The 25,656-nt window shown below is 32.3% G+C and overlaps 2 protein-coding genes and 1 long non-coding RNA gene across 9 annotated transcripts; all 3 read right to left on the bottom strand.

The window, feature by feature from the left end:
• Positions 1 to 624: 624 nt before the first annotated feature.
• LOC111421335 (protein interacting with PRKCA 1) lies at positions 625 to 13,175 on the bottom strand. 7 transcript variants are annotated; one of them, XM_071199598.1, is made up of 6 exons: positions 12,870 to 13,143; positions 12,262 to 12,342; positions 11,982 to 12,212; positions 11,024 to 11,507; positions 1,002 to 1,613; positions 625 to 946 (listed from the first exon to the last, which is right to left on the bottom strand). In XM_071199598.1, exons 2-6 carry the CDS (start codon positions 12,291 to 12,293, stop codon positions 707 to 709), a joined length of 1,599 nt encoding a protein of 532 aa, XP_071055699.1. In that variant the 5' UTR covers positions 12,294 to 12,342; positions 12,870 to 13,143; the 3' UTR covers positions 625 to 706. The 7 variants fall into 7 exon arrangements, with proteins under 7 accessions (XP_071055699.1, XP_022910259.2, XP_022910246.2 ...); XM_023054491.2 differs by having other exon boundaries at positions 13,028 to 13,143; XM_023054478.2 differs by lacking the exon at positions 12,870 to 13,143 and adding an exon at positions 12,437 to 12,851 and having other exon boundaries at positions 12,262 to 12,384.
• On the bottom strand, positions 8,537 to 11,008 carry LOC139431621 (uncharacterized). The gene is made up of 2 exons (XR_011641695.1): positions 9,336 to 11,008; positions 8,537 to 8,729 (listed from the first exon to the last, which is right to left on the bottom strand). It is a non-coding gene; the product is annotated as an uncharacterized lncRNA (long non-coding RNA).
• Positions 13,176 to 16,035: 2,860 nt separating the features above from the next.
• Positions 16,036 to 21,540, bottom strand: LOC111421412 (uncharacterized). Its single transcript, XM_023054563.2, has 7 exons — positions 21,240 to 21,540; positions 21,060 to 21,180; positions 20,486 to 20,843; positions 16,921 to 17,165; positions 16,661 to 16,867; positions 16,415 to 16,607; positions 16,036 to 16,360 (listed from the first exon to the last, which is right to left on the bottom strand). The coding sequence occupies exons 1-7, from the start codon at positions 21,336 to 21,338 to the stop codon at positions 16,210 to 16,212; spliced, it is 1,374 nt and encodes a 457-aa protein (XP_022910331.2). The 5' UTR covers positions 21,339 to 21,540; the 3' UTR covers positions 16,036 to 16,209.
• Positions 21,541 to 25,656: the final 4,116 nt, after the last annotated feature.

Raw genomic sequence — 25,656 nt, 5'->3', positions numbered from 1 at the left:
AAAATAACTATCTAATAAAATTACTTTCATATGGAAACAATGAACATGAGAACCCAATGACGGTTGTTGAATTGAAAATATCAATCAATTTTAACCAATAAACCTTAATAAATTGATGGAGATTTTTTAAATGGAATTTTTTCCTTCCAACATTTTAAGAATAATTAATAGTATTGACACACTTAATAGTATTTCTAAAACTATGCAATAATAGTTTTATGAACTGTGCAATAGTTTTATAAACTGTTGTTGATTGCATTCACCCATACAAATAAACTCGATGGAATGCGAAAAGACAACGCAATTGATTGCGTGAATAGAATACATTTAAAAATTATCTTACGTACTTAGGTAAGTATGAATAATGTAGAGTCATTTTACAATTTTTGATAACGCAATAAAGTTTTATTTGAATTATCAAAACGTTCTCATGATGTTATTTTACGTTGAAAACATCGTGTCACGTTATGAGTTTCACAAAACGTTGTAACAATTTAAAAATAACGAGTTCCATAAAGTGCATAGCAACAATTTTTAAAATTTACAAATCACATAGTGTACAAATTAAGCCTTGTTAAAATTCAAGGGCAAAGTTGAAAATATTTGGGAAAAATAAGAAGATCAAAGTGTTAAATGATTTATTTTTAGAAGATTATATTTCTTTTATAAACTAAAACAACAGTAATTAAAATAATTATAAATAAATTCACTTCACATTTTGCAATAAATCAATATTACTACTTTCTTGAATATTCAATGTAGATAAAAGTGTTAAATTATCCATGTTGCTATAATCAGGTTCTGATTGAACGGGTTCTAGTCCTGGAATTAAAGGTTGTTCGACATTTTCATTCGTAGGAGCTGGCAAATCTTCGATTAACGCTTCAGCTAAATTTTCTCTAATTTCGATTCCATTTTCAATTTCTTCGTCATTTTGTTCCGAATCCTATAAAAATTAAATTAATTAAATTAATTAATGTTTCACTTAAATATTAACTTACTGCTGCAATAGGAGTTGTTGATTTATATTGAAAAGCACTATTAGATAAATCAACTTCAACAGGAAATAAAGGTGGTCCAGCTAATAACTCAACAGTTTTCGTATGCAACTCGGCTAATCCTTTAATAAGTTTCGATAAATGTCCACCAAGCGATTGAACGTGTTTATTATCTAAAAGTTCCATTTTAACCAAAACATCCGCTCTTAATTTAGCGAACCTTTCTCTAGCAACTTGTCGACATCTCAAAATCAATCTATACTCGTAATTTCCCGTTTCAACGCGATACAACGGCTCCTGCAAAGCAGCGTAACCGCATTCCTCATCATCCATTTCTTTTACTTTTAAACAATATGCTAAATACTCGAATTTAGCGTCTGCATATTTTTTTACGGTTAATCTTGTATCGGGAATTGCTTTGTATAAATAAGTTCCCATATCGGAGAGGACTGGTTTGATTTTTTTGACGACATCGTTTCCTACTTTTTCCATGTTTCTATGTTGTTCGGCGAATAAACGAAATGCTTCGCTTGCTCTGGGTTGTGGTTCTCTTACGGCTAATGAAGCAAAAACATCTCCCATTGCTTTTACAGCTTGTTGTAAATCAATATGTGCCTTAAAAAAAGAAACAATCTTTTTAGCAAGTTCAAGTTTAATGAGCTGGTTGAATAATGATTACTCGAGATAGTGTTCTCTAAATCAGTGTATAAATCATACTTGAGTAAGTTTGTTATCGTAATCTTGACAATGTATGTCAGTAAATTCGGCAGAATTCACTAAAAAAGGAATTCTAATTAAAATGCTGATTTAATCAATATCCGATAAATTTAAATCTGGATGTAAAGATAATAGTAAAGTGGATACTAAAGTCTAATTTGTAACTAATGAATAGTGAACTATAAAAAGTTCCTGAAGCTTGAGTTGTCCTGAAATGTATGACAAAATTTTGCCAAGATAAAAAAGGCTCAAATTACTGAGTGTAGTCTGAGAAAATGATGTATTGAAAAATTTTATTTCTTTTTGTGCCCAAAAAGGTAATAATATCAATGGAGGAAACAAAATGTATGGTAATATCCAAAGAACCAAGACGCTGCAAACTCCAAGTTGAAGATTCTATAATAGAACAAGTTATGCATGTTAAATATCTAGGTATAGAAATTACAACCTATCGAGATCTATGTAAGGAAGCACAAGTACAAATTACAAGAGCGGCACAAGTGGCAGGCAGTCTAGGGAAACTATATGGCGGAACAAATACATGCCTGTTGAAGGAAAAAGGAAAATATATAAAGCGATGGTACGACCCATACTAACATATGGTACCGAGACGAAAGCAGAAACAAAGAAGACTAAACAGAGGATGAGGGTGATAGAGATGAAAGTCTTGAGATATATGTTGAATGTGACACTGCGAGATAGGCAGACCAACACCTTTATCAGAGAGAAAGATGTAACATACAAGATGTAGTAAAATGGACAAAAGTCAGAATGAAAAGGTGGAAGATCGAAAGGTAAACATTGGAATTTGGGTCTTATTCGTAAATATGGGTCTATACCTGCTGAGAAATGCATTGAAGTATTAAAAAATCGTTTAAATTTGAATATTGATACAGACATTGTTGCTATTGTTACGGATGGTCCAAATGTAATGGTTCGTGTTGAAAAACTTGTTCAGGTTGAACATCAGTTGTGTTTAGTACATGGAATTCACCTTGCAGTTTGTGATGTTTTGTATAAAAAATGTTATACGCAAGTCGCCGTCTCTGAAGCACCATTGGAAGAAACTTCAAATGACAACAATGATGAACAAAATATCGAGAATTTGGTGAAAAAAGTTCGCAAAGTAGTTGTTTTATTTTGAAAAAGTTCTGGAACGGTATATCCGTACGGTGCCATTGGTATCTGGTCCACTGAGTCGCCACCAGTATGCTTATCAAGCGGGAAAATCAGCAGAATTGGCTCTACACAACTTAGTTGGTAGAGTATCCAGGACGCTGCAGGATAAAGAAATCTTGGTTTGTGCGTTTCTGGATATAGAGGCAGCGTTCAACAACGCAATACCACAATCTCTTGAAAGAGCTGCTCTTGACAGGGGAGTGGAAGCAACTATAGCGGGTTGGATCCGCAATATGCTAGATAGTAGAATAGTTTCTACTTCACTCCACGGTGATACGATACGCTTCAGGCCGGGAGGTGGCTGCCCGCAGGGAGGGGTGTTATCTCCCCTGCTTTGGTCCCTCCTAGTTGACGATCTGATTGCGATAGTGGAAGCCGTTGGTGTGGAAATACAAGCTTATGCTGATGACATTGTCGTTATGGTCAAAGGAACCTGTTTGCCGAGGATATCTAAAGTCCTCCAGGTGACCCTAGATACCATTTGCGCTTGGTGTAAGGGAGAGAACCTCTCAATAAACCCGCAAAAGACAATTGTTGTGCCCTTCACGAGGAAGCGAAAGTTGGATCGACTAATCCGCCCAACTATCCAAGGTGAAGAAATTCCTTTCTCAAAGGAAGTCAAATATATAGGAGTAATCCTAGACAAAACCCTGTCATGGAATGGACATTTGCAGGGAGTTTTACACAAAGCTAGACTATCCTTGTGGACTTGTCGCAGTCTTTGTGGAAAAAATTGGGGTCTTACCCCTGAAAGACTGTACTGGCTCTATGTGACTGTGGTTAGACCTATGATCACATACGGAGCAGCAGCCTGGTATAGGAAAGTCCGACAGACTTCAGTTATCAGTAAACTTTCACGAATTCAACGAGTAGCTGGATTGGCAATCTCTGGTGCGATAGGCACAACGCCAACTCTAGCAATGGAGGTTCTGCTTGGCCTATCTCCTCTGCATTTGCATATAGAGAAAGTGGCTAGAACAACCATTTACAGATTTAAGCAATATGCTCAAAACTGTTCCGACATGTCCTACCAATGGGCTGCGGAAGACATTATAAGCACTGATACTGTGCTATCAATGCAGTCAGATTTGGCGGTATCACTATCAGTGATTAATGCTCGATACCAGATTGTACTGCCTGAGCGGCAGTCCTGGATCGAAAATGAAAATTCTCTGGTTCGGGCAGACATTTGCTTGTACACAGATGGATCAAAAACGCCTGAAGGGGTAGGAGCAGGAGTATACTGCCAGACACCTCGAATTAAGCAAGCCTACAGCCTGGGTACGTACTGTACTGTATTCCAGGCGGAAGTATTTGCTATTGACATGGGTGCTAAAATCCTTCTTGAAAGAGGGGTGAAGACCATGACAGTACGAATTTTCTCAGACAGTCAAGCCGCTCTCCAGGCGCTGCAAGCCGTGAAAACGGTGTCGGCTCTGGTTAATGATTGTAAGAGAACATTAAACACACTGAGTTGTGATAACAGAGTCTCTCTGATCTGGGTCCCGGGTCACTCTGGTGTTGCTGGCAATGAAGCGGCAGATAAGCTAGCACGAGATGGCAGCGCTGAAGCGTTTGTGGGACCGGAACCAGCAGTTGGTGTATCATTTGCGATGGCCAAATATAGGATTGGACTGTGGGCTGAAGAGAGACTTCGCCTACTGTGGACCAGTTCTCCTGGAATGAGACCCGGGAATATTTTAGGACTTGCCCGTAGGAGCATAAAAGTTCTAATGGGTGTTTTTACTGGGCACTGCCGATTAAAAGCACACCTCAACTTGTTGGGTTTAGCCGACGATGTTGAATGCCGACTATGTGCGAAGGAAGCAGAGACGGTTGAGCATGTTTTATGTCACTGCCCTGCCGTTAACCGTATCAGATTCTCGATTTTTGGGTCGCAGTTTATCTCCTCAAAAGATCTGAATGACCTTTCGCCGAGCAAGGTATTAATGTTCGTTAAGAGCATTGGACTGCACGGTGAAATTTGATAACGATATCTATCGGGGTACAATAGATCCTTAGGGTCGCGGTGCAAGGTTGGTTGGTCCGCCTACCCGATATGTATTCTATGTAATGTAATGTAATGTAATGTAGTTGTTTTATTTAAACGATCTCCTACAAAAAATGATACAGTCTTACAGAAATATGTTATAGCAGAGAGAGGTAAGGAACTTTCGCTTATTCTAGATTGCAAGACAAGATGGAATTCTCTATTATCGATATTGAAACGTTTTTTTGATTTAAAACCATGCATACTAAAAGCTTTAATTGACTTAAACTGCTCAATTTCCTTAAACGAAAATGATTTTGCCCTGATTTCGGAAATAATAGAAGTACTTAAGCCAATTAAATTAGCTGTAGATGCGTTGTGTAGACGAGACGTCAATTTATGTACGGCAGATGCTGTATTAATATTTTTATTCCGCCAAATTTTTGAAAACCAGTCTAATTTTGCTAATAAAATGTTCCAAGCACTAAAAACTCGTATGGAAAAAAGACGCCATGCAGAAATTTCTGGTGTATTAAAATACCTTCAAAATCCTAAATATAATATCGAGAATGACGAGACAAATGTTTGTAAAATTTTTGGAATTCCTTCTCGAACCGTTATTGAGAAGCAGATAAAAAAACTTATTGAAAGACTAACAATTGTAAACAAAGATAATTTAGTAACATGTTGCAATAAAGATATGGAAGACAATATGGAAGTGGATCAAAATGAAGAATCACCAATTCGAGCACCCTTATCGTTAAAAGAAAAGTTGCAAGAAGAAATTGAAAGGCCTTTGAACCAAAAACACAAACTTCTAATTTAATGGCAACAATAAGGAAGGAAATGAATCTGTTTGAAACGGTGGAAACCGAGGACACAATTTAAAATTAGTGAATCAATATTTGTTGTCAATTTCAACAGCAAGTATTGAACCTGAACGGGCGTTTTCTGCTGCTGCATATTTAGGAAATAAAATAAGAAGTATGTTAAATGATGTAACCTTTGATGCACTATTATTCCTCCGTACACATTTTCAAAAAGAAAAAACAATTAAAAATAAATAAACAAATTATAATAAGTAGTATAATGAATTGATTTATTAGGATAAAATATTTTTATCCAGAAATTCCGGGATTGTAAAACTTGCCTGGAATTGCAATCCCTAGCTGTACATTGCGTTATCTAGCGACTACATTTGGTTGTGAGGAATTTGAATGAACTACTGTTTCAATCACTGCCACATGTCATCAAAGCAGTCAACAAAATCCGAAATAGCTCTTTAAACGACAGATTGTTTAATGGCTATCAAGAGGTTGTTGGAAACAAAGACACACAATTGTATGACGGAGCTGTATAAATTGTTTAATTATATGAATCTCAATATCATTACTGCTTTCGTAGTCAAACTGCTTCTACACAAAAAAATATCGGCAGATGTGAGTTTTACAAAATCCCTAATCTATTAGCAGCATTCTTCAACAACGACGACTTGCTTGTTTACTGCTATTAGTTGGAGAAACTCCACACTGATTTCAAAGATCGTTTCCAAGACATTTTGAAATGGGAGATATCAGAGTGGGTGTTGGATCCTTTTCCAAATGTCAACACAGCAAGAGCAGGATCATTTCATCTGGAAGAAAAACTTATACAGGGTTGGACAGTCAATCCCTATGCACCTAAGCACTATTTAAAACTATTAAAAACGTATTTTAAAATATAAATTTAATTTTGCAACAAATGTTAAGAGATAAGATGAAACTATTTGTAAAGCAAAAAAATCATTTTTTGAATATTACTTGAGAAATATGGCCACCATCATTCATCGTGGAGACCAATGAATATTCGCATTTTTACCGATCAAGTGAAAAAATTCTCTAAGAAAGTTCAATGTAGCCCTAGCTGTATGAAAAGTTGCTCCATCTTGTTGGAAATGCGTATTCTCATTCATAGCCACTTGTGGGATGAAAAAGGTTTCTAGCGTTCGAACATATCGAGCTGACGTTACGGTAACTGCATAGCCAACATCATTCTCAAAGAATTATGGGCCAATTGTGCTATTCGAAGACATCGCACGTCAAGCTGTAATATTGGCCGAATGGAGAGGTTGTACATGAAGTTGATGAGGGTCTTCAGCGGCCTAATAGCGAAAGTTATGTTTATTAACATTTCTGGTCTACTCGAAACAGGAGCACGTTGTTCACAAGTTCAATTAAGCATGTTGATTTAACTGTCAAGTGTATTGAATATGATAATCACTGCCAACTAATTCATCATAAAAGCCTCGTACAATCGTATGGTTTTACTGACTCCATATTCAAAAAGGGAACCTTTCTCCTGCTTCCATATAAAATTCCAAAAAAAAATTTGGTTTGTTCAATCCCACCGTTATATTTGTGTGAACATGGATTACTTAAGCAATGACGGTAGACACTGGAAATTCGGCTCTTCATGCAAACAAACAGAAAAAGAGGAAGTTGTCTAAGTCCTAAACCAATTTTTAACAAATGTTTAATTTGCAAGATGTCAACAAAGATTTAATCAGCATCATTAATCAGCCTACATCGATTAATTCAATATTGCAGCCAATAGCACAACGTTCTTGGAAGTAATGGTGACCAGAATATCTCTCTGACAATGAGTTGCATAGAAACGACTTACTTAGGGCTTATGCATTAAGAAGACTTTACACTTATTTACATGCTGATGCATGGATAAATTTCTAGATTACTGATTTATACCCAACTTTTTATTTCCAGTATTCTATTTATTACATTTTCTGTACTCATTAAATAGGTTATGATGACAAATTAGGTTTAATTTTCGAGATGCAAATATTAAATCTTACGTGAAAATTTAAATCAATGTTAATCTATTCTTATATTCAAGGTTTTTCCTTAAGAGGCTACTTTACCATACAGCTCGGCAAATTACAAAAAACATACATTATTTATGAAAATATTTGGATGAAATTTTGTACATAGCTTCTTCTAACAATTCTACATAACGCATGGTGAAAATTTTTAAAGTTTTCCAAAAAAAGGGGTTTTTTTCCTCAATATTATACAATTTGGTCGTTCTTTTTTAGCTTGCATGATAGTATACTTGAAAATAGTAATATTTTTCAAATAAATTTTTTCAAAATTTTTAGTTATAAAGGAATAGTTTGTAATTTGCTAAAATTGCAAAAAGGTAGCGTAAAAATGAATATTTTCCGTCAAGATTCCCACGAAGTATTACCACCGCGTTAGTCCCGCCTCCTGCCGACTGAGCGGCGCTGACATCGACTCTCTTCATCGAAGCTCCTTGTTTTATCTATTACTTTTTAATGTGGTAGAGAAAATAATCATTTCCAAAAGTACGTTTTGAACTTTATTTTCCGTGATTTTCTACTAATGATTATGTAATTTAACAAAATTTTTGAATTTATAGTCAATAGTTGTTATTTTATTGTGTACTATAGTGTTAGTTTAATTTAGTTTGTGTAAAGTTTTTATAAACAATGGGTAAGTATGTTCATCTAAAAAACTACCCCTTAGCATTTGAAGATGTTCTCGAAAAAGGAGTAATAGACGGTAATAATTTACGATATAAATTTTTATAAAATCTAAAATTTCATATTTTATAGTCCGAGATTCAATTGAAAAATGTATTCATTCCGAAAGGTAAGTTAAATTTTATTAATTTTATTGTATAAACTGTGATACACATAAAAAGGACTTATTTAAAAAGAATAAACCATCACAGTAAAAATTAAAACGATACATTATTTGAAGCGATACCATAAGTTAAATAATACAAATGATGCAGAACCAAATACTGATGGTGGAGAATAATCCATTCAACTGCAACAAAACTCGCATTAAATTTATTAATGAGTCAAAAGAAGGGCTTAGCAGCTCATTTCTTTTATGTTTTATGTGCGGGATAAAAAAGAAGCTTTACACTGAAGAAAGCAAAAAGTCTATTGAGATAAACTCTGCTGTTGTTTCTGTTATCTGTCGGTACCGGATATACACAGGCTGAAGAATTATTGTTATGTGTGGATATACTATTTATGTTAACAAAAACATTCCAAAAATATCAAGAACCCGTAAGTGACATGGCATAGCAGTCTATGAAGAACGCAGGTAAAGAAGAATTAATTTAGTTACAGCTTCAGGAGAAGTAAATAAAGACTGAATAAAGACTGTAAACGCTAAACGCTCGAACAACATCAATTACGATGCATCATCCGGAGTGGTACTGCTATAAAATAATTGTATACAATAAAATAAAATACTCGTGTATACAGGGTAATTCAGGTAGGTAGCGAAAGCCGATCAGGGTAATGATAGCAATTCGGTTATAATTTATGAGTGACATTTCACACGAAGAATATAAAAGAAAGAAGAATTTATTGGAAACTTGCAAGATGGATGCATTAACAGAAATAAAATACAAATTCTTACCAGAAGCTAAAGTACCAATCAGATATGGATCCAAGAAAGGTATCTGTGCCTAACTGCATCGAGATTTGGTGATGTATGTAGGATGAGAAATGACACGTCTTGCTTAAATAAAGTTAAATCAATCTTGTACTCGAAATTTGCTAGAAATAATAACACTAAACATGGCCAAGACTATGAATGACTTGCATTAAAAAAATTTGAAAGTAAATATAACTTGCCAGCAAACTCTTGAGTTCTATTCATCCGTAGGATGTATGGATTCTTAGTTGCAAGTCCAAATGAAACAATAAAAAACGAAAATGCCATCGTCGAGGTGAAGTGTTCAGCGAATTTCAAGAGCTTACATCTATTCAACGATGGCAAATTAAAATTTCCTAAAGATTTTTCTAGTCAGGGCTGTTTTATTTATTACACTATTAGCCATATTTTGTATACTTCAATCATTATTTAATATTATTATTAATTAGGTATTACATATTATTTCATTTACTTATACAAGGTGATGCAGACCATGCAGTCCATTTTTTTAAACAGAAATATTAAAAAAGTTCGAATGAAAAGTAATAATATTCATAAAGGAACCACATTTATTCAGCTATTTTTTGTTTAATTTTTGTAACTACCTGTTTTCAAATAAAATTACTTACACGGTTACTCTGAGACACCTGTATATCAAACGAACGCATAATAATACAACAAAGATATAATTTATAAATGTTGTACCGAACTTTTCACATTCCTGTATTGCAAATATATCTATTTTAATATAAAATGAAGTTATAAATGTTATTTTCGTTTCAAAATGATATAAATGTTTTATGCGTCGCAAAATTATTTATTGCATTTGAAATTGATTTTTGCCTTACATTCAATTGAATTATAAACCCATAATCTTAGATGTTCTCAACTTCTTTCTCTAATTTCTCTATTAAAAAATTAATATTCTATTCATATCGAAAAAAAGCATTAAAAAACTGATATTTGCGTAATGTAAATTGTTGTGAACCAAAATACTTAAAAAAAACAAACGTAGTAAAAAAGTGGGCTAAATAACTAAAATAATAAATAAATTGGAAAGTCAATAAAAAGATTGATTGTGATTCGTAATTAAGAAAAAGTGTTAATAAATAATAATATTTAGAAGAAGTCGTTTAATTTCTTCATTAACAACATCGACGAGAAAAAGAATCGTAATAAAATAAACACGATGTTTTTTTTATCTATAAAGGGTCGGGCCTAGTAGAAAATAAACTCCGCCTCGTTGCTTCCGAACGTCCGTCGTCTGCGCCCCTCAGAAACTGACCGACCTGGTAAAGTGGGCTCTTAAGAAAAAAATTATTTTACGATTTATTCCGGTTTATGCGTTAACAACGTGATCACGGTGTATTAAATTCAAGGCAAAAGAAAAAAAGTTTGTACATACAAGGTTTTAAATTCCTCTCATTTTTTTTTCCTTTTTATTTTGTCTATTATAAATAGGAATTACTTTTTAATTTGAAATAACTTTGTGAATACACACTAATATGTTATTCATCCAATTCTCACGTTGGTAACTAAAAATGTATTTTCAAATAAAAATTATCACACAATAGCAAATGTGCTAACTTTAAAGTACAATAGAATGTTATTGTTTTATCGACTCGTGGAAAGTTTAAATATTATTTATTTTTTTAATATTTTCAAATTACCTGTAAAACTCTTTTACTGTGATCAACCAATCCGCGATACATAACTTCACAATCTTGTAATTCTTGCAATTTTTTCACCAAAGTGTCGTTACAAAGTATAGCTCTTGATAAACCTAAAGCATCGGCTGTTGAAGAACTCATATTTTCAACAAGACGATGTTTAACTTTTTTTAAAACAATGTCAAGGCTTTTTCCTTGTCGGGGATCAGCGTGCAATTTATTGTAATTAATAATAACTTCATCTTTCGCAGCTTGAATCATTTTCGCAACTTCAACTTTCGTTTTTCCTTTAACCGCTTGTCCATTAACAGCAACCAATTCGTCACCGGATTGTAAAGTTCCATCACGACTCGCTGCTGTATTATCGAAAATTTGCACAATGTATAAACAAGGACACAATGGAGCTCCACCGCCGATACTAATTCCGATTAGATTATTCGAATCTTTTCTGATAGTAATGCTGCCAGATGTTACCGTCATTCCCCTAAAAATAAAGACAAAAATGTTGAAATATTTGGTTGGTATTTTATATAGGTAGTTAATTTTGATGGGTCAAGATTTTTTTAAAACTTATTTAAATAAAAACACAAGTTTTATTTAGATACATAATTTTATTTAAGCTAGCACAACTATTTTAGACTAAAAAAAGAACTAAATACATTTTAACTTCACTTTTCTAGTGCTTACAAAATTATAAATAAAAAATGTGTTTTAAAAAAAGATGGTTGTGTTATAACGTGTTTTTCAAAAGTGATTTCAAATTCGTGTTATTTTGTGTATAAAAAAGCCATGCTACTAAATAATAAAATAAAATAACTTCTTCTAATTTATATCTTCGTTTTCTTTGATTCTTCTTCTTGATTTTGCTAAGGTATTGGTAAATTTTGGCGTGCAGATACAGAACTAAAATTCTAGCTACTAATATTCTAGCTTATAAATTAACTTTTTCCTCACTTACATTGAATTTTCACGTGGAACATAATCAAAAGCGGCCATTTCAAACGATAAAACCTTACAATCAGGTTCAAAAACATTGTGTGGTTTTGATTTAATCGAAGTTAAATCACCTTTCTCTTGGTTATTAACACTATTTACGGATTCTTCCTGAATGTTTTGTCCACATATTTCGGTGTTTACGTTTTCTGAGATGTTTTGGATGGATTCATTATTGCTATTAAAATCTAAATCTCTAAAAATTATTATTTATAAAAGAAATCCAATTAATGAATTTTACTTACAAATCTATTAATGGCGTTGTTTTTGGATCCATTTTCTTTGCTTTCTTGACTTAATAATATAAATTGCGTTTTCACTTAACACTATTAACCGAATAAAAAATTTTTAAAAACTCAAGCATTTTACTTAAATTAAAATAATTAAAATTAAAAATAAATGAAAAATGTAAATATTTACAGTTTATCCTCTTTCGCCATTTCCAAAATGTAAAGATCGTACAATGATGATTCGTAATAATACGAAAACATAACTTCACTACATTAAAACCACATTTTTTGCACTAATTTGACAAAGATGTCAAGAAATAGTTACTTTTTACCAAAAAACGAACCGCTTTTGTAAATAAAAAAATAAATATAAATCGTTTAACTTTGTGTTTGCTGGATAACAACATAAAATTAAGTGAAAAAGAACAAAAAAGCTAAACGTTGATAGTCGACCGGAAGTTCGTATCTTTATGAAAATTATGTTCGTTTTATGATAACAAACCTAATATTGCTATGAAACAAAAACAACCATATGTTTTTCTTTTCTTTAGTTTAATAAATTAACAAAATTAAAAAGTAAATCAAAAAATTAATGAAATAAAATGAAAATGTAGATGACTTACTTTGGAAAAAACATCAAGATGGATTTTTAAAACTTAAGGATGAGGAGAAAAAATCTAATCTACTAAAAGTTCTACTCTAATATCCTAAAATTATATACAACTAAAGCTCAGGATGAAATAAAATCAATAGATTGGTGTAATTGTTAGGTTTCACCTACATTTTATCCTCTTCTAAAAAATAATCATCGTCGTAATCGAACATTTTTTTTAATTGTCTTCTTATTTGTAATATAAGTATTAATGTTGTATTTTTTCACTTAGATTTACAGCCCTAAATAGCGATGCGATGAGCAACGGATTTAAACTATCGATTTAGAAATATTCCGAGTGCGAGTAAAGCCTTTTCACGCCATCTAGAAATGAAAAGTACAAAATGGAAATTTTCAATACAGAAATTATTTTTACAAAAAGTATTCGAATTGAAAAGCAAAAATATCTCCTTTTTTAGTTTCTTAATGAATCATTTTCAAAACATTTTAAACAAATTCTATCAATGTTGTAATAACAATGTTGAAGGTAACTCAAAGAACATCGGCGTATAAATTCGGTTTTTACTAACATAAGCTATTATTAAATGATAATAAAAACTCCAAAAATAACGACTTTAAACATGAAATTTTTGTTTATAAAAATAGATAAGCAAAATCCCTTTAACTCTTATAATACCATGTGGTCACTGGAAATTCTAAAATTATAAGTCACAAACTAATCTGGTGTTATAAGGGTTAAGGTAAAAATACCTCGATTTTTATGCGTCAAAAAAAAGTATACCGGATGTATTTGCTGTCATCATTTTATATTTCGAGGAAGTACCACAATTTTCTTTTCGAAAACTATTCCTATGCAACTGGTGAAATATGATAAACTTTTCTGTTCATAATTTTCAATTGTTATGTTTTCAAAATTGCTTAAATATATCGAACCTCTCTATGAGAAAGGATACTACCATTGCTTCCCAGAAAATTATGATAGATTTATATAAAAATAATAAATTTTTGGGAGTAATTGGAGGAATCGTGTGCACGAAAAGAAAAGCATTGGTAAATATGCTAGACTTTGTACTGCAAAAGACTTTAAAATGCTTTGAATGGCCAAACCGTCTTATAGACACCCAAGATTCCACTTAAATGCAGCTCAAAGAGATAACGAAATGTCAAAAACATCAGACATATTGGTATAAAAAGGGCGTTTCAAAGAAACGGTCTACATAAAAGAACACCACATAAAAGTCTTATACAATATTAAAAGGAAATCAACAAAAGCGTATAGAGTTCACAGAGAGCATCAAAAAGTAGCTTAAAATGTTTGAAAAATAAATATCTCGAGGCTGTATGGCGGCGCCAGGTGTCTGCAATCTGGTGTTTATTGACTTAACAATGAATAAAATAGATTATTTAACAATTTAAAGGGCAATGTTGCTCCAAGCATTAATAATTTGGACTTACCAGAAAACAGAATCTTAGCAGGATTCTAAAAGATTGGATAGCAGCCCTAAAAGTGTGGATTATTCACTACAGTCTAGTTTTCATCAATAACTGCCTTTTTATTAATTTTCATTAACTACTTCTTTCTTTCTTTCTACGCATGGTAGGTAGACCAAAAATATCAAAGATAACCCTATCAGTTTTCTTCCTATTCCTCTCCGAATGTCTTCTCTGATAGCTTTTTCCAACAGGGTTATTTGATTTAGCACTTCTTACAAGTTTACTGCCGTTCATTGCATTTATGTATTTGTTCTTCAGTTTCCTATCAATTTTTTTACATCTTGTATGTTACTTTGTTGTCGTGTTTTTTCATGAATACTTCTTATTATTTTCATTTAGCCTGTTCGCATCAGGTCTTGTTTCAGCCACATATGTTATTACGGGTCTTATTGCTAATACGTAGATTCTTACTTTGTATTCCACTTTAAGGTATTTGTTGTTCCATACGATGACTCGAGACTTCACTACGTGGATTTCCAGAGTATCTTATATCAACTCCCACACATACTAGTTCAGTTTGTCGATATATACTTTGGCCGACATTCCTTCACACATTAGACATTATTTCTCGTATCACCAAACAACAACAGATAGAAACATGTTCTGGTTGAGGAAGTAGGTAAAACGTAGAATTTAAATGAGAACAAAAGCCAAATTCAAAGTCAAGTTGATGAACCACTTATCATTACTATTGCAAAATATGTTTTTTTTAACTTTTCTAAATATTTTAGTAAAAAAAATTCAAACAGGGTAAGATCCTTCGAAGATCAAGATCAAACTTATATAATTATAAGTAAGGCGAATCTCGAAATTAATGGTAACGTATTACTTTTTTAGTTTTGTCTTATGTATGTTGCTTTCATCGCTACTTCATCAGGTTACCAACATGTTCACTATATTCTATGAAGAAGTTATAAGGAAAACCTATCTTATCTTGTAAGTTAAATAAAGTGAATGTAGTGGCAGAGTTAATTTTCAAAATTATAAATTATCGTGCAGGCTTTCGATGTAAGCAACATACTTATCTCGGATAAGGTTGTGCACTTGAACATTGATCGAATCTTCCATCAGAATATTACATTCAACGACAAAAGCTAGGTCAATGAAACATCATAAGACAAGTCAAAACGAAAACAGGGATATTGTTGATGTCAATATGTGTATATTTAGCCTAAGAAAAAATGGTTTTATATAAATTACGTTATTTGCTCATGTTACATTTTATATAATGTATATGTTTTCATTCCAGTCATGGTTTTCCAAAGATGAATACACTTATAAAGATTTTTAAAGTAAAGTTGATGATGTAAGAAGAATGTTATTCTTTTCTAACTTAGGAGAATCTGGTGCGCCTTACAAAAATGAACAAAGTGTATTACGTAATGAAATATTCATCTAGGAAAACAAAAATAAAAATAACGAACTGGCCTTCACGATGATGTCACACGTTCTTCGTCCGCATTTAGTGTTGCGTATGTGGAATGACACGAATCCCAACAAAATAAAAGATTTGTAGGCATTAAATACATTCGCAATACATTTACTTTATATGTCATAGAATTAGTATTGTGCTGCAAGTATACCATTGATGGATCATGCCAATCTTTTCCTTTATTTTACTCTTCTTTACTTTGACTTACAAATAATTTATCGGCATTTATCACCGGTGTCAAACCAACAAAAAAATTTATAGTCTCAACATTTATTCTTAAAAATCACATGTAAATATCACATTTACAACTCAAAATGTTCAAATGGATACAGTTTTAAAATTAAAAAACCTATATTAATATTATAAATACTTCTTATAATGACTATTTGACGAATTCGAACTTTATTCTGATTTTATTATATTACTATTGTGAATGATCTGGTAAATAACAAGGTTTTATAAGAGATCCTGGTCCAAATATATCTGTTATAGCAGTGTACGTAGATGCTCCCCCTCCTAAAATACCTATTAAGATTAATTCCCAAAGATATACTTTGATATATCCAGGAATTTTTCTAGAATAAAATGGATTTTATAATGCTTAAAAAATATAAAATAAATTATAATACCTTTCAGGCCACTGCTCACTTTTTTGGCTACACAATTTCATATAAAAAATTGGTGGAAATACAAAAGTTAATAACGTGATTGTTGAACCACCGACTAATGATAAGATTTTTCCGAATTGTGGGATGCTTTCTCCTACGAAAACCATAAAAATCATCATGAAACTTCTTAAGAGACATCGTTGCCAACAAAATACTACAAAATAAGTATATAAATAAAAAAATTATTAAATTAATGTTATTACATACCATGTGGAACTTTAAAAATTTCTTCTAACTCTTGACAAACCGGATTGATTACGATTAAAAATGCAAAAACTAAATGCACAGCCATACAAATATTCCCGATTGTTAACGGTATTGATTTTGATATCGACATTGCTACGTTTGGAAATAAATCTTCACCGTAAACGTAATAAGCCGATAAAGCTACTGGTAAATATAAAGCGATTATAACTAAAAAAAATGTTTTAAAATCTTTTTTTTATTTAATTATTAAATATTGTTACCAGAAAAAGCTATCACAATGCTATATCCAAACTTTTTTTTATCTTGCATATCATTTTGAATAGTTGGAAAAGTAGATGCACCTCCAAAAGCAAAAAGTAATGTTCCGAAAGCGAGAAAAAAGTCGGAAAAATCATGTTTATAGTGTACGATTGGTTCAGTCTTTGATAATCCGTCTTTTATTGTTTGGGAAAAAAATAAAATACATGCTATTGTAGTTGTAGAAATTGCGATAACACCGGCAGCTCTATAACAAAAAAAATAAATTGCTACTTTATCGAGTTTTTAAGAAGAACAGATAAATTTGTCACATGATGAACACGTTTTATCTTTCCTTCGTCAACAAATATTATTACATATTATTAATTGGTTTTTGATAAGATTTGTTGCTATGCACTTTGAAAATAAAAAGAAATTCAAAATTGTTTAGATAATACTTAAAATGTTCAAGAAATTAATTTATTAAATTTAATAACTGATTTATTAAAGTATTATTATCACTTTAGGATACAGATCCTACTAAGTATTTATACATTATACATTTACATAAAAAAAATTAACTACCTACACTCAACTTTTTCGGATATTTATAACATTATTGGAAGAAATCGAAAAATCGAGAAAATGTACTCGACTTTAATGCGTGAAAATTAATATATCTGGTGAAATCAAGAACTTTTTAAACAGAAATATTGATTGAGTAAAAAAGAGGACACGAACTTATTAAACGGTGTACAGATGATAATTTAATTTGTCATCTGGTATAAGTTGTATTAAAGAAAACATCCTTGTCTCCAAAACGGTCAAATTGAAGAAATGGAGCTTTTTTTGCAAAGTATCGGTTAAAAGAGCCGTGGAGAGCTTACGAAGAAAATTTATACCTGAGGAATTGCAGATATCTTCTAAACAATATGAGTAACCGTTAAGCAGTGGCTTTAAAAACCAGTCCTTAGATATCAAAATTGTGGCTAGATTGTGGATCATATCTTCGCTATCTGACTACTTATCAACCATAGGTTTAACGACATCTTCAATCAATTAAACATGAAGAAAAGACAACCAACTACAACCCTTGATTTATTAGTGATTAGCAATATACTGAGTGTATTGGACAATAGCGAACAAAAATTGGTACCAACAAGCTTCATTACACCACTACTCACAACAAAAGATGTCTGGAATTCGCATTCGTTGGAAAAGAACCAGGAGATAATATGACGGGGTAAAAAGAAGCAACTGACAATGTATTGGCTAAGTAGTTAAACTGTTGGTTTTATCTGTCTTTTGTTTCAGGTATGACGGAACGAATTGCAAGATGATTGAAGAAAGTACAAAACGGGTTAAGAGTCTCGAAACTGTCGTGCAAGTATAGGAAGTATTGTGAAGGACAAATCGGGTGGAACTTCGAGTGCTTTATAAAGGAACACAAAAAGGATATCAGATTTTAAAAAAGGACCAATGTCTGAAAAAATTAATATTTTAGAAATTAAACTTTTTTTCGGAGCATCGCTTGAAGTTAGTTCTTACCAAATCTTAAGTTTCTATATATACAATACATTTTATAAAAAATTTAAAATCACCTCTTAAGTTGACTTGTATTGAAACTCAGGTTAAGGAAACAATTGTATTCCCCAAAACAATTAGGATTTAAGGAACTACACCTTTTGATGTGATAGAGTATTGCTTGAGGTTGAGTCTTACCAAGTTTTAAGTTTCTTTTAATATTAATTTGACGTTTGTTGAAAGTAGCAGAATAAAGCCGTTTTTACGAAACGACGTGGAGTATTGAAATTGAACTTTGTGAATTTATGGAAGAATGTTTGTGCTTAGATTTCCATAACCAGTCCTCATATATAAAAGTAAGTTCCAATAGTCCTCGACCGTCAACAGCGAATCCTCTGATTACAGAAAGAACAACTGGATAGTTTTTAAGAGTTATACGTTATACTCAACAACGTTAAGATCCTCGACACAGCATCTAGTAGACCACCTTTCTTCCACGATCCTTATCACAAAAGCCAAAACCATCCCTCTTACAACCAAACAAGATTCGCACACATCGTTACACTTATAAAAAACAGAATCTCAACCTGACGATTATACCAAACAACACGAAATATCTCCACCAAAGCCTAATTCTTCGATCTGAACTTAGTCTAAAGAAACGCCAATCCCTAAATGCCAAAGACAAATGCATCTGGACTAGAGGTGGAACGGATATTCGGCCGAAAGGGATGCCGAATATTCGGTATCCAGCTTTTCGCAAAATCACTATCCGTTTCATCACTAATCTGGACCAAAATTCATAAAATCAAAAACAAATTCAAGTCAATACCTGCGTTAAACATACAAAATGATCAAAATCACCGACAAACACAAGGCCATAACCCTCCCCAACTACTTGGCGAACGTACAGCCGTCAAAACCTAACACCACAGCCGAACAAAACAGTATATCTGAAAAAATCTCTCAATCTTAATCACCCCCTCAAAAATCGTGTTGACCATCCAGAAACAAAATCTTTCAAAGTACCCGGCCTCGACAACATACAAAACATGCTCTACATCACCTCATCCGTAATGCCATTGTTCAACTGTGCTACATCACAAGTTACATCCTCTAATTTGAATTCCAATGCTCTTTTTCTAACTTCATGGAAAACCACAACAATTATCCCAATCTTCAAACCAAACAAAGAACCATCCCCACCCTCCAGTTATCGACCAATATCGCTACTCTCTGAGCACTATTAAAAATAACAGAAAAGGTCACAATGGAGAAACTAATTCAGCACTATTCCCAACACATTACAATTCCCAATCACCAGTCTGGCTTCCATCCTCACCATTCAAAACGCGAGAATAGTTAACGAAAATTTAACGAAACAAACAACAAATCATATATATCAGTATTCCTTGAACTACAAACAACACTTAACACATACGTATGGAGCAATGGAATATGAAAGAACTAAACATCTCTACTACATAGAATGACTACAATTAACATACAATTACCTGTCAATAAAGAAAATTTAAATCAAAGTAAAGAACTCCCTCTCCCAATTAACATCAATCGAACCAGGAGTGGAAAATCACCGTAAACCCAATGACATCCAAATCTATCATATTCACTAAAAATGTCTACCCCATCAAAATCTGAACTAAAATACATAGGATATATGTATCGTCCTCGATAAGAAACTTTCCATCTCAAAACATATTTCTAGATATCAACGTTTTGAAAAATCTCAATTCTCCACGAAAGTGGGCGGAATTACGAAAATATAAAATATACTTCACATTTTGGACACATTGTGTCACCTACAGAAGTACCTACATATCCAAATTTAAATTTAGAACTTTTTTAATTTAATTCGCGATAATTTATCAAGTGCATAATATCAAATATGCACTTGATAAAAGCGGTTTAAAAATTTGTGAATTTTAATAAGAATAAAGATTAATTATCAAATTATCTTCGTCAACAAACTTTACACATTATACGTTTTTGATAAGATTTGTTGCTATGCACTTTAAGCAATTTAAGAAAGACAATAATTCTTACCTAAAATCTTTTGGAGACTCCAACCACATCGGAATTAACAATAAAGCCGCTATTAATAAAAACCAATAGCAATAACTAAGTGATGGTAAAATATCATTTAAAAGTTCTTGAATGATTTGAGATGCTAAAAGTAAATAAACGGTTCCTGCTCCGCATAATGTAAATTGAATGCAACCCGATACTAAATATCTTGCATATTTTCCAAAGGATTTTTGAGCAATTGTTCCGTAAGGATTTCGTGTTTTTCTTCGTAATTCTGGATATCTTTCTTCTAAAATATACCAACAAGCACCTAAACAACTTCCGCTATATCCGGCGTTGAAACAAAAAACTATTAATAAAATTATTCCTATCCAACCTAAAAAAATATTGTATGTTAAACTGTTGCAAATTTATGATGATAAATTTGGCAAATTATGCAATGTTTTTTTTTTTATTTAAAAGGTCAAGAATCAACACAGATGTTTCTCGTCGACCCGAAAAAATAATTATTATCAACAAAAAAAAAGTTGTAATGCCTATAAATATAATTTTTTTTTGTACACTGTCGGTAATTTAAGCAGGATTTTTTTACCTGAGTCTACAACGGCCTTGGGTAAAGCTAAAACTCCGCTTCCTGCCATTTCGCCAGCGATAAAAATTGCGGTTGCCAAAACGGAAAGACCTTTACTTTTATTAGACATCCGAATTTTTATCTAAAACCGAAAAATTAATTCATTTTTGACTTTTTTAATTAAATTATAACATTTCATACCTCATTTTCGGAGTCTGAAAAAGGACTTTCTGGATCACAAACGACTTGGGTCCATATGGGTTCTTGGGAACTCATTGAATTATACGTTGTTTGAGGCATTTTTCTTAAATTTTTTATAATATTTTTAATTTATTATTTATTATTTAAAATAAAAATGAAAGGTTCTTTGCCTCATCGTGTCATGGCACTAAATTAAACTTAAATGAAATTCGACGCAGTCTCCCACCAGATCAAGACCATGACTAATACTGGCGCGGAATTGTTTGTTGTAAATGCTTCAAAGCAGTTCAAACGGGTCTCAACTATCAATCCACGAGGTACTTTTTTTATACTCTTGCTGTTTATAAACTTCACCGCTCTTGATATAGAAAATTTGGTTGCATAACTTTAATAAAAATAATAACTTCTTTTAAATAATAAATTTGAATAGTGTCTTAAAAATTGTATATTCTGAACAGTGATGATTTATTAATAAGAAATGGATGAAATTTTTGGACATTTGTATACTTTATACTTAACAAAGCAAACAATTTGTAATGTAAAGAGTATTGAAACTTATAAAATGATTTGGACCAAAGAGGTCACACACCTTTCACCGACAAGTCTTGATTTGGTGTTCCAATATTTAAACTATTCAAATCGCCCGGAGATGATGAAATCTTTACAGCGTTGTTACAATAAAGTATTTTATAATTGAAGGGTTTAGCAATATAAGAATCGGTTAAAAGTTAATTTTAAAGAAATAGGATTCGTCTATCAATCAATTCGTAGATAATTTGGTTTTTGTTGATGTCAAAAGCAGGATAGCTGGATCTTGCTCCAAACATAAACACTGTAAACAGTGTAACCTATAAATAATGTTGTTTATATTGAGATGGGGGGAAGAATACATTTAGATCTTGAAACATTTATTTTAGTTGGTTTTTATTTGAACTACAAAATTAGAATGCTTCCTTTAAATCTTTTTTTGAGGTTGTAATTACAATCTCCAGTATAACTGATCTTAAATTTCTTATTGTTTTGTTATTAGTGTTATTACTTTCCAGCATTATGGGAATTATATCTACTGTAAAGAATAGCTCCCAAGTAAATGCAGATTTTTAAGATCTTTATTGTTTTTTCTTATTCCTGGCAATTCTTGTACCAAATGCGGTTATTCTAACAGTTTTTCTGTTTCACCAGACGAAAGTATTCATCCACTATACCAGGCGTCCCATTTAACAAAACAAAACGGAATATCTCAAAAATTAAGAAATACCTACTCCAAAAGTAGGTCCAAAAACCCATTCCTCTCCCACCCCCTTGCATTCCTCGAGAATGGAATAAGAAATAACTTTAAAATTTTAAGTTTTATCACTATTTGAATCATGTCTCTTATTGTAATTGATGACCACGCAATGCCGCAACACCATATTTTAAAAAATTATTTGTAACTTCAAAATTTATTAACGCCATTTACTTAACACCTTAGAACATCTAACTTTCGGCTATCGGACCCCTTTATCCTATTTAATTAAGCAAATGTTACTCTTGGACGTCGTATTTGAAGAGGGTTAAGTTGCATATTTAAAACATAACCGAATTCAGAAGGAAAGATTATCTCATTCATTAATAGCTGACTTCAGGAACCTTACTTAACTACATTGTTATATCTGATCTAATCTATGTCCCGATCGTCCAATACAGGGTGATTCTCAACCTAACGCACAAACTTGGGGATTTATTCCTCATGACAAATAATGACTAATAGGTGAAAAAAATTGTATCAAACGTTTTTTAGGTTCCTAGATATCCGTGAAATTTACTTTCAATGAAGAATACATAAAACACTTTAAAATAACATCATAGCAAGTGTTCAAAGTTATTTCCCATGCCTTCTATACACAATTGTGCTCGCCGAATCCACGATCTTCCACAAGCGTAACTTAAACCATGGTGTTGGTGGATTGTCTCGGTATCACACTATGATTTTTAAGTGACTTCAACAATAAAAATCCAGAGGATTGAGGTTGGGTAAATTATCGTGCAAAAATTGTAAATAATGAGCACCAGTTAATCGATTATCCAGAATGAAAGGGCCTATTCATTCCAAGAATGGAATGAGATCTACTGGTAGTAGGGCTTGTACACATTATGATATGGATGGAGTTGATTGCGCCTCAATATTCGCCAAATTATGGATTGTGATACCCCATGTTGTTCTGCAAGTATTCCAGTACGTAGGCCAGGCTGTTCTTCGACGACATTCAAAATCTCGTTCTCGACATTAACAAGGTGTAAAGAGGTCTAACTGTTCCACCATTTTGCCTAAGCCTCGTCGAATATGTGTGTCGCTTGAAATTGCAAATTGTTTATCACCATCGTAGTTTCAAGTAATTTCTATGTACTCTTAATTTAAAAGTTAATTTCAAGGATATCTAGGAAACTAAAAAACTTTTACAACAATTTTTTTCACCAATTAGTCATTATTTGTCATGAGGAATAAATCCCCAAGTTTATGCGTATATGTTAAGAATCATCCTGTATATCGATCGATTGTGTTCGATGCTTTACAATATATAACTGAAGCATTTCTCAGGGAGTAGTGTCAGTATATCTTGCTGCGTGAATGTGGAAGTGCTACTAAAAAAAATAATTTTGTCTTCCCAGCCATCCGGAAGTACCCCTCAGATTACAAACATTTTGATGAATATTGAATAAACTGATTCAACCTTAATTATCTTTTCAATGTCGTGGCATTTTTTAATAATTTTTAGATTAACTGACTATTTTTTATCAGTTCAATTAACATACTGATTTGTCCAAATCTGTACAAACATCTACCAAAGAGATGCTACTTACAGTTAATCAAGCGGTCTTTACTTATAAAGTATAATGACATTTGGATAAGCTTCCACTTTCGATTACAGTATCCGGGGTAACAGTGGCAGCAAGCAAGACGGTAGCATGATAATCAAACAATAAATTGAAAATGTTGCCAATTATTAAACATAATTTTGTGGCCATAAAGATCAAGGAACATGTGAAGTAGCTTTGTGTACGTGTGGACAAAATTGGCAGCTTTATGCACCAGAGTTATTAGTTGGAAGTTGGAACTGAGTGATGTCGTATGAATGATAAATTGTTCTTAGGGCTTAAGACACGATCTACAAAGGGTTGATTTTTGTCATTGTGCTAAATCGTCTTAGGGTCTAGGGATCACCACCTTGATAATAAACAATTCAGGAGGACGATGCTGTCAATTTTATGGTCGATGTTATTATTATGTGCTTCAGGTTCCTGCAGATAAACTCCCACTGCATTTAGAAGTGAAGTGATAAGAAGACATTTGTTTTTTTGAGGTTGCTCTTGAGGTGTAGGAGAGTTGAAAAGCGAAGGTTGGGTGGAAAAGTTTTTGGAAAGTGACAAGAGAAGTATGATATGCGAAAAAATGGTCATATCCGTGGAAAGTGAAACCATAACTTAACTTGGCCATGCATACCCACATGCATGGCATTTTTGTTCTTTGCTCATGTAGCTATGAGGTTGATACAGTTGAGGCTGATGTTGAAAGTAGAGATTGCAAGAATGACGAGACAATGAGAATGTTTTTACTCATTTGCAGGTATATATAGACAGGGTATGTGATCTTAGAAGAGTATCATCTTATATAATATATATGCTCCTGTCGAAAGCTTTCCGAGCGCAATCTGTATATTAACAGCCCAAGTAGGTAACACAGGTTTCATACGCAAAAATGTCTACTTTGTAATCACAAAGATGTCAGTAATGAATTTAATAATGCTTTACAAATTTTTAAATTACTGTTTATGAAGGCATTTATACTGGTAGAGGACAGATAACCTGTGTTGGTAAAGAATTCGGTGTGCCTGTTCATCTAACGCAGAAGTGTGATCCATTGGTCGGAAAGAAACGTAAAAACTATCTTTGGAAGAAAATTTGGGAGAGGCTTTTCCAAAAAGTATAAAAATATTTGAAATGAACAGAGTCAGTTTTTTTTCAATTCTTGGGGAAATCGAACATGTTTTTGGTAACTGGGAACTTCCTGAGAAATGGTATGGTATAGTAAACACCCAAAAATGTCTTTTTATAACATGTGCAGGTTTCATTATAACCTACCTAGGTATGTGTGTAAAATAATGTAGTGTTGTTTCTGAATAAATTTTCAATATAATCTTAAAAATAAATTTGGTCGATATGGGCAAATAGTAGGAGTCAAAAAAGGATTTATGACTTTAAGATTCTACTTTCATTTAAATAACTAGTGTCATTTATTACATTTTGTCAATTAACAACGTATTAATTGCACAAAATATGTAAGCATATATCTCATGCTATAAATTTAAAAATATTTGTACATTTTAAAAATAAAAGTTTTCTTTTAATTTAAAAAAATTTATTAAAAATATACAACAAA

Source organism: Onthophagus taurus, chromosome 1 (assembly GCF_036711975.1).
Source record: "Onthophagus taurus isolate NC chromosome 1, IU_Otau_3.0, whole genome shotgun sequence".
Classification (NCBI taxonomy): Eukaryota; Metazoa; Arthropoda; class Insecta; order Coleoptera; family Scarabaeidae; genus Onthophagus; species Onthophagus taurus.
Note: the sequence above shows the minus strand (reverse complement) of the source record. Positions and strands in the feature narration are given on the sequence as shown.

Excerpts from the sequence above, each read along its gene's own strand:
- LOC111421335 (XM_071199598.1), bottom strand. The coding sequence starts at position 12,293 with ATGGATCCAAAAACAACGCCATTAATAGATTT. Across the intron at positions 12,213-12,261 it reads ACAACGCCATTAATAGATTT|AGATTTAGATTTTAATAGCA; the intron begins GTAAGTAAAATT and ends AATAATTTTTAG. Across the intron at positions 11,508-11,981 it reads GTTCCACGTGAAAATTCAAT|GGGAATGACGGTAACATCTG; the intron begins GTAAGTGAGGAA and ends CTTTATTTTTAG.
- LOC111421412 (XM_023054563.2), bottom strand. The coding sequence starts at position 21,338 with ATGCCTCAAACAACGTATAATTCAATGAGTTCCCAAGAACCCATATGG. Across the intron at positions 16,868-16,920 it reads CATTGTGATAGCTTTTTCTG|TTATAATCGCTTTATATTTA; the intron begins GTAACAATATTT and ends CATTTTTTTTAG. Across the intron at positions 16,361-16,414 it reads AGTGAGCAGTGGCCTGAAAG|AAAAATTCCTGGATATATCA; the intron begins GTATTATAATTT and ends ATTTTATTCTAG.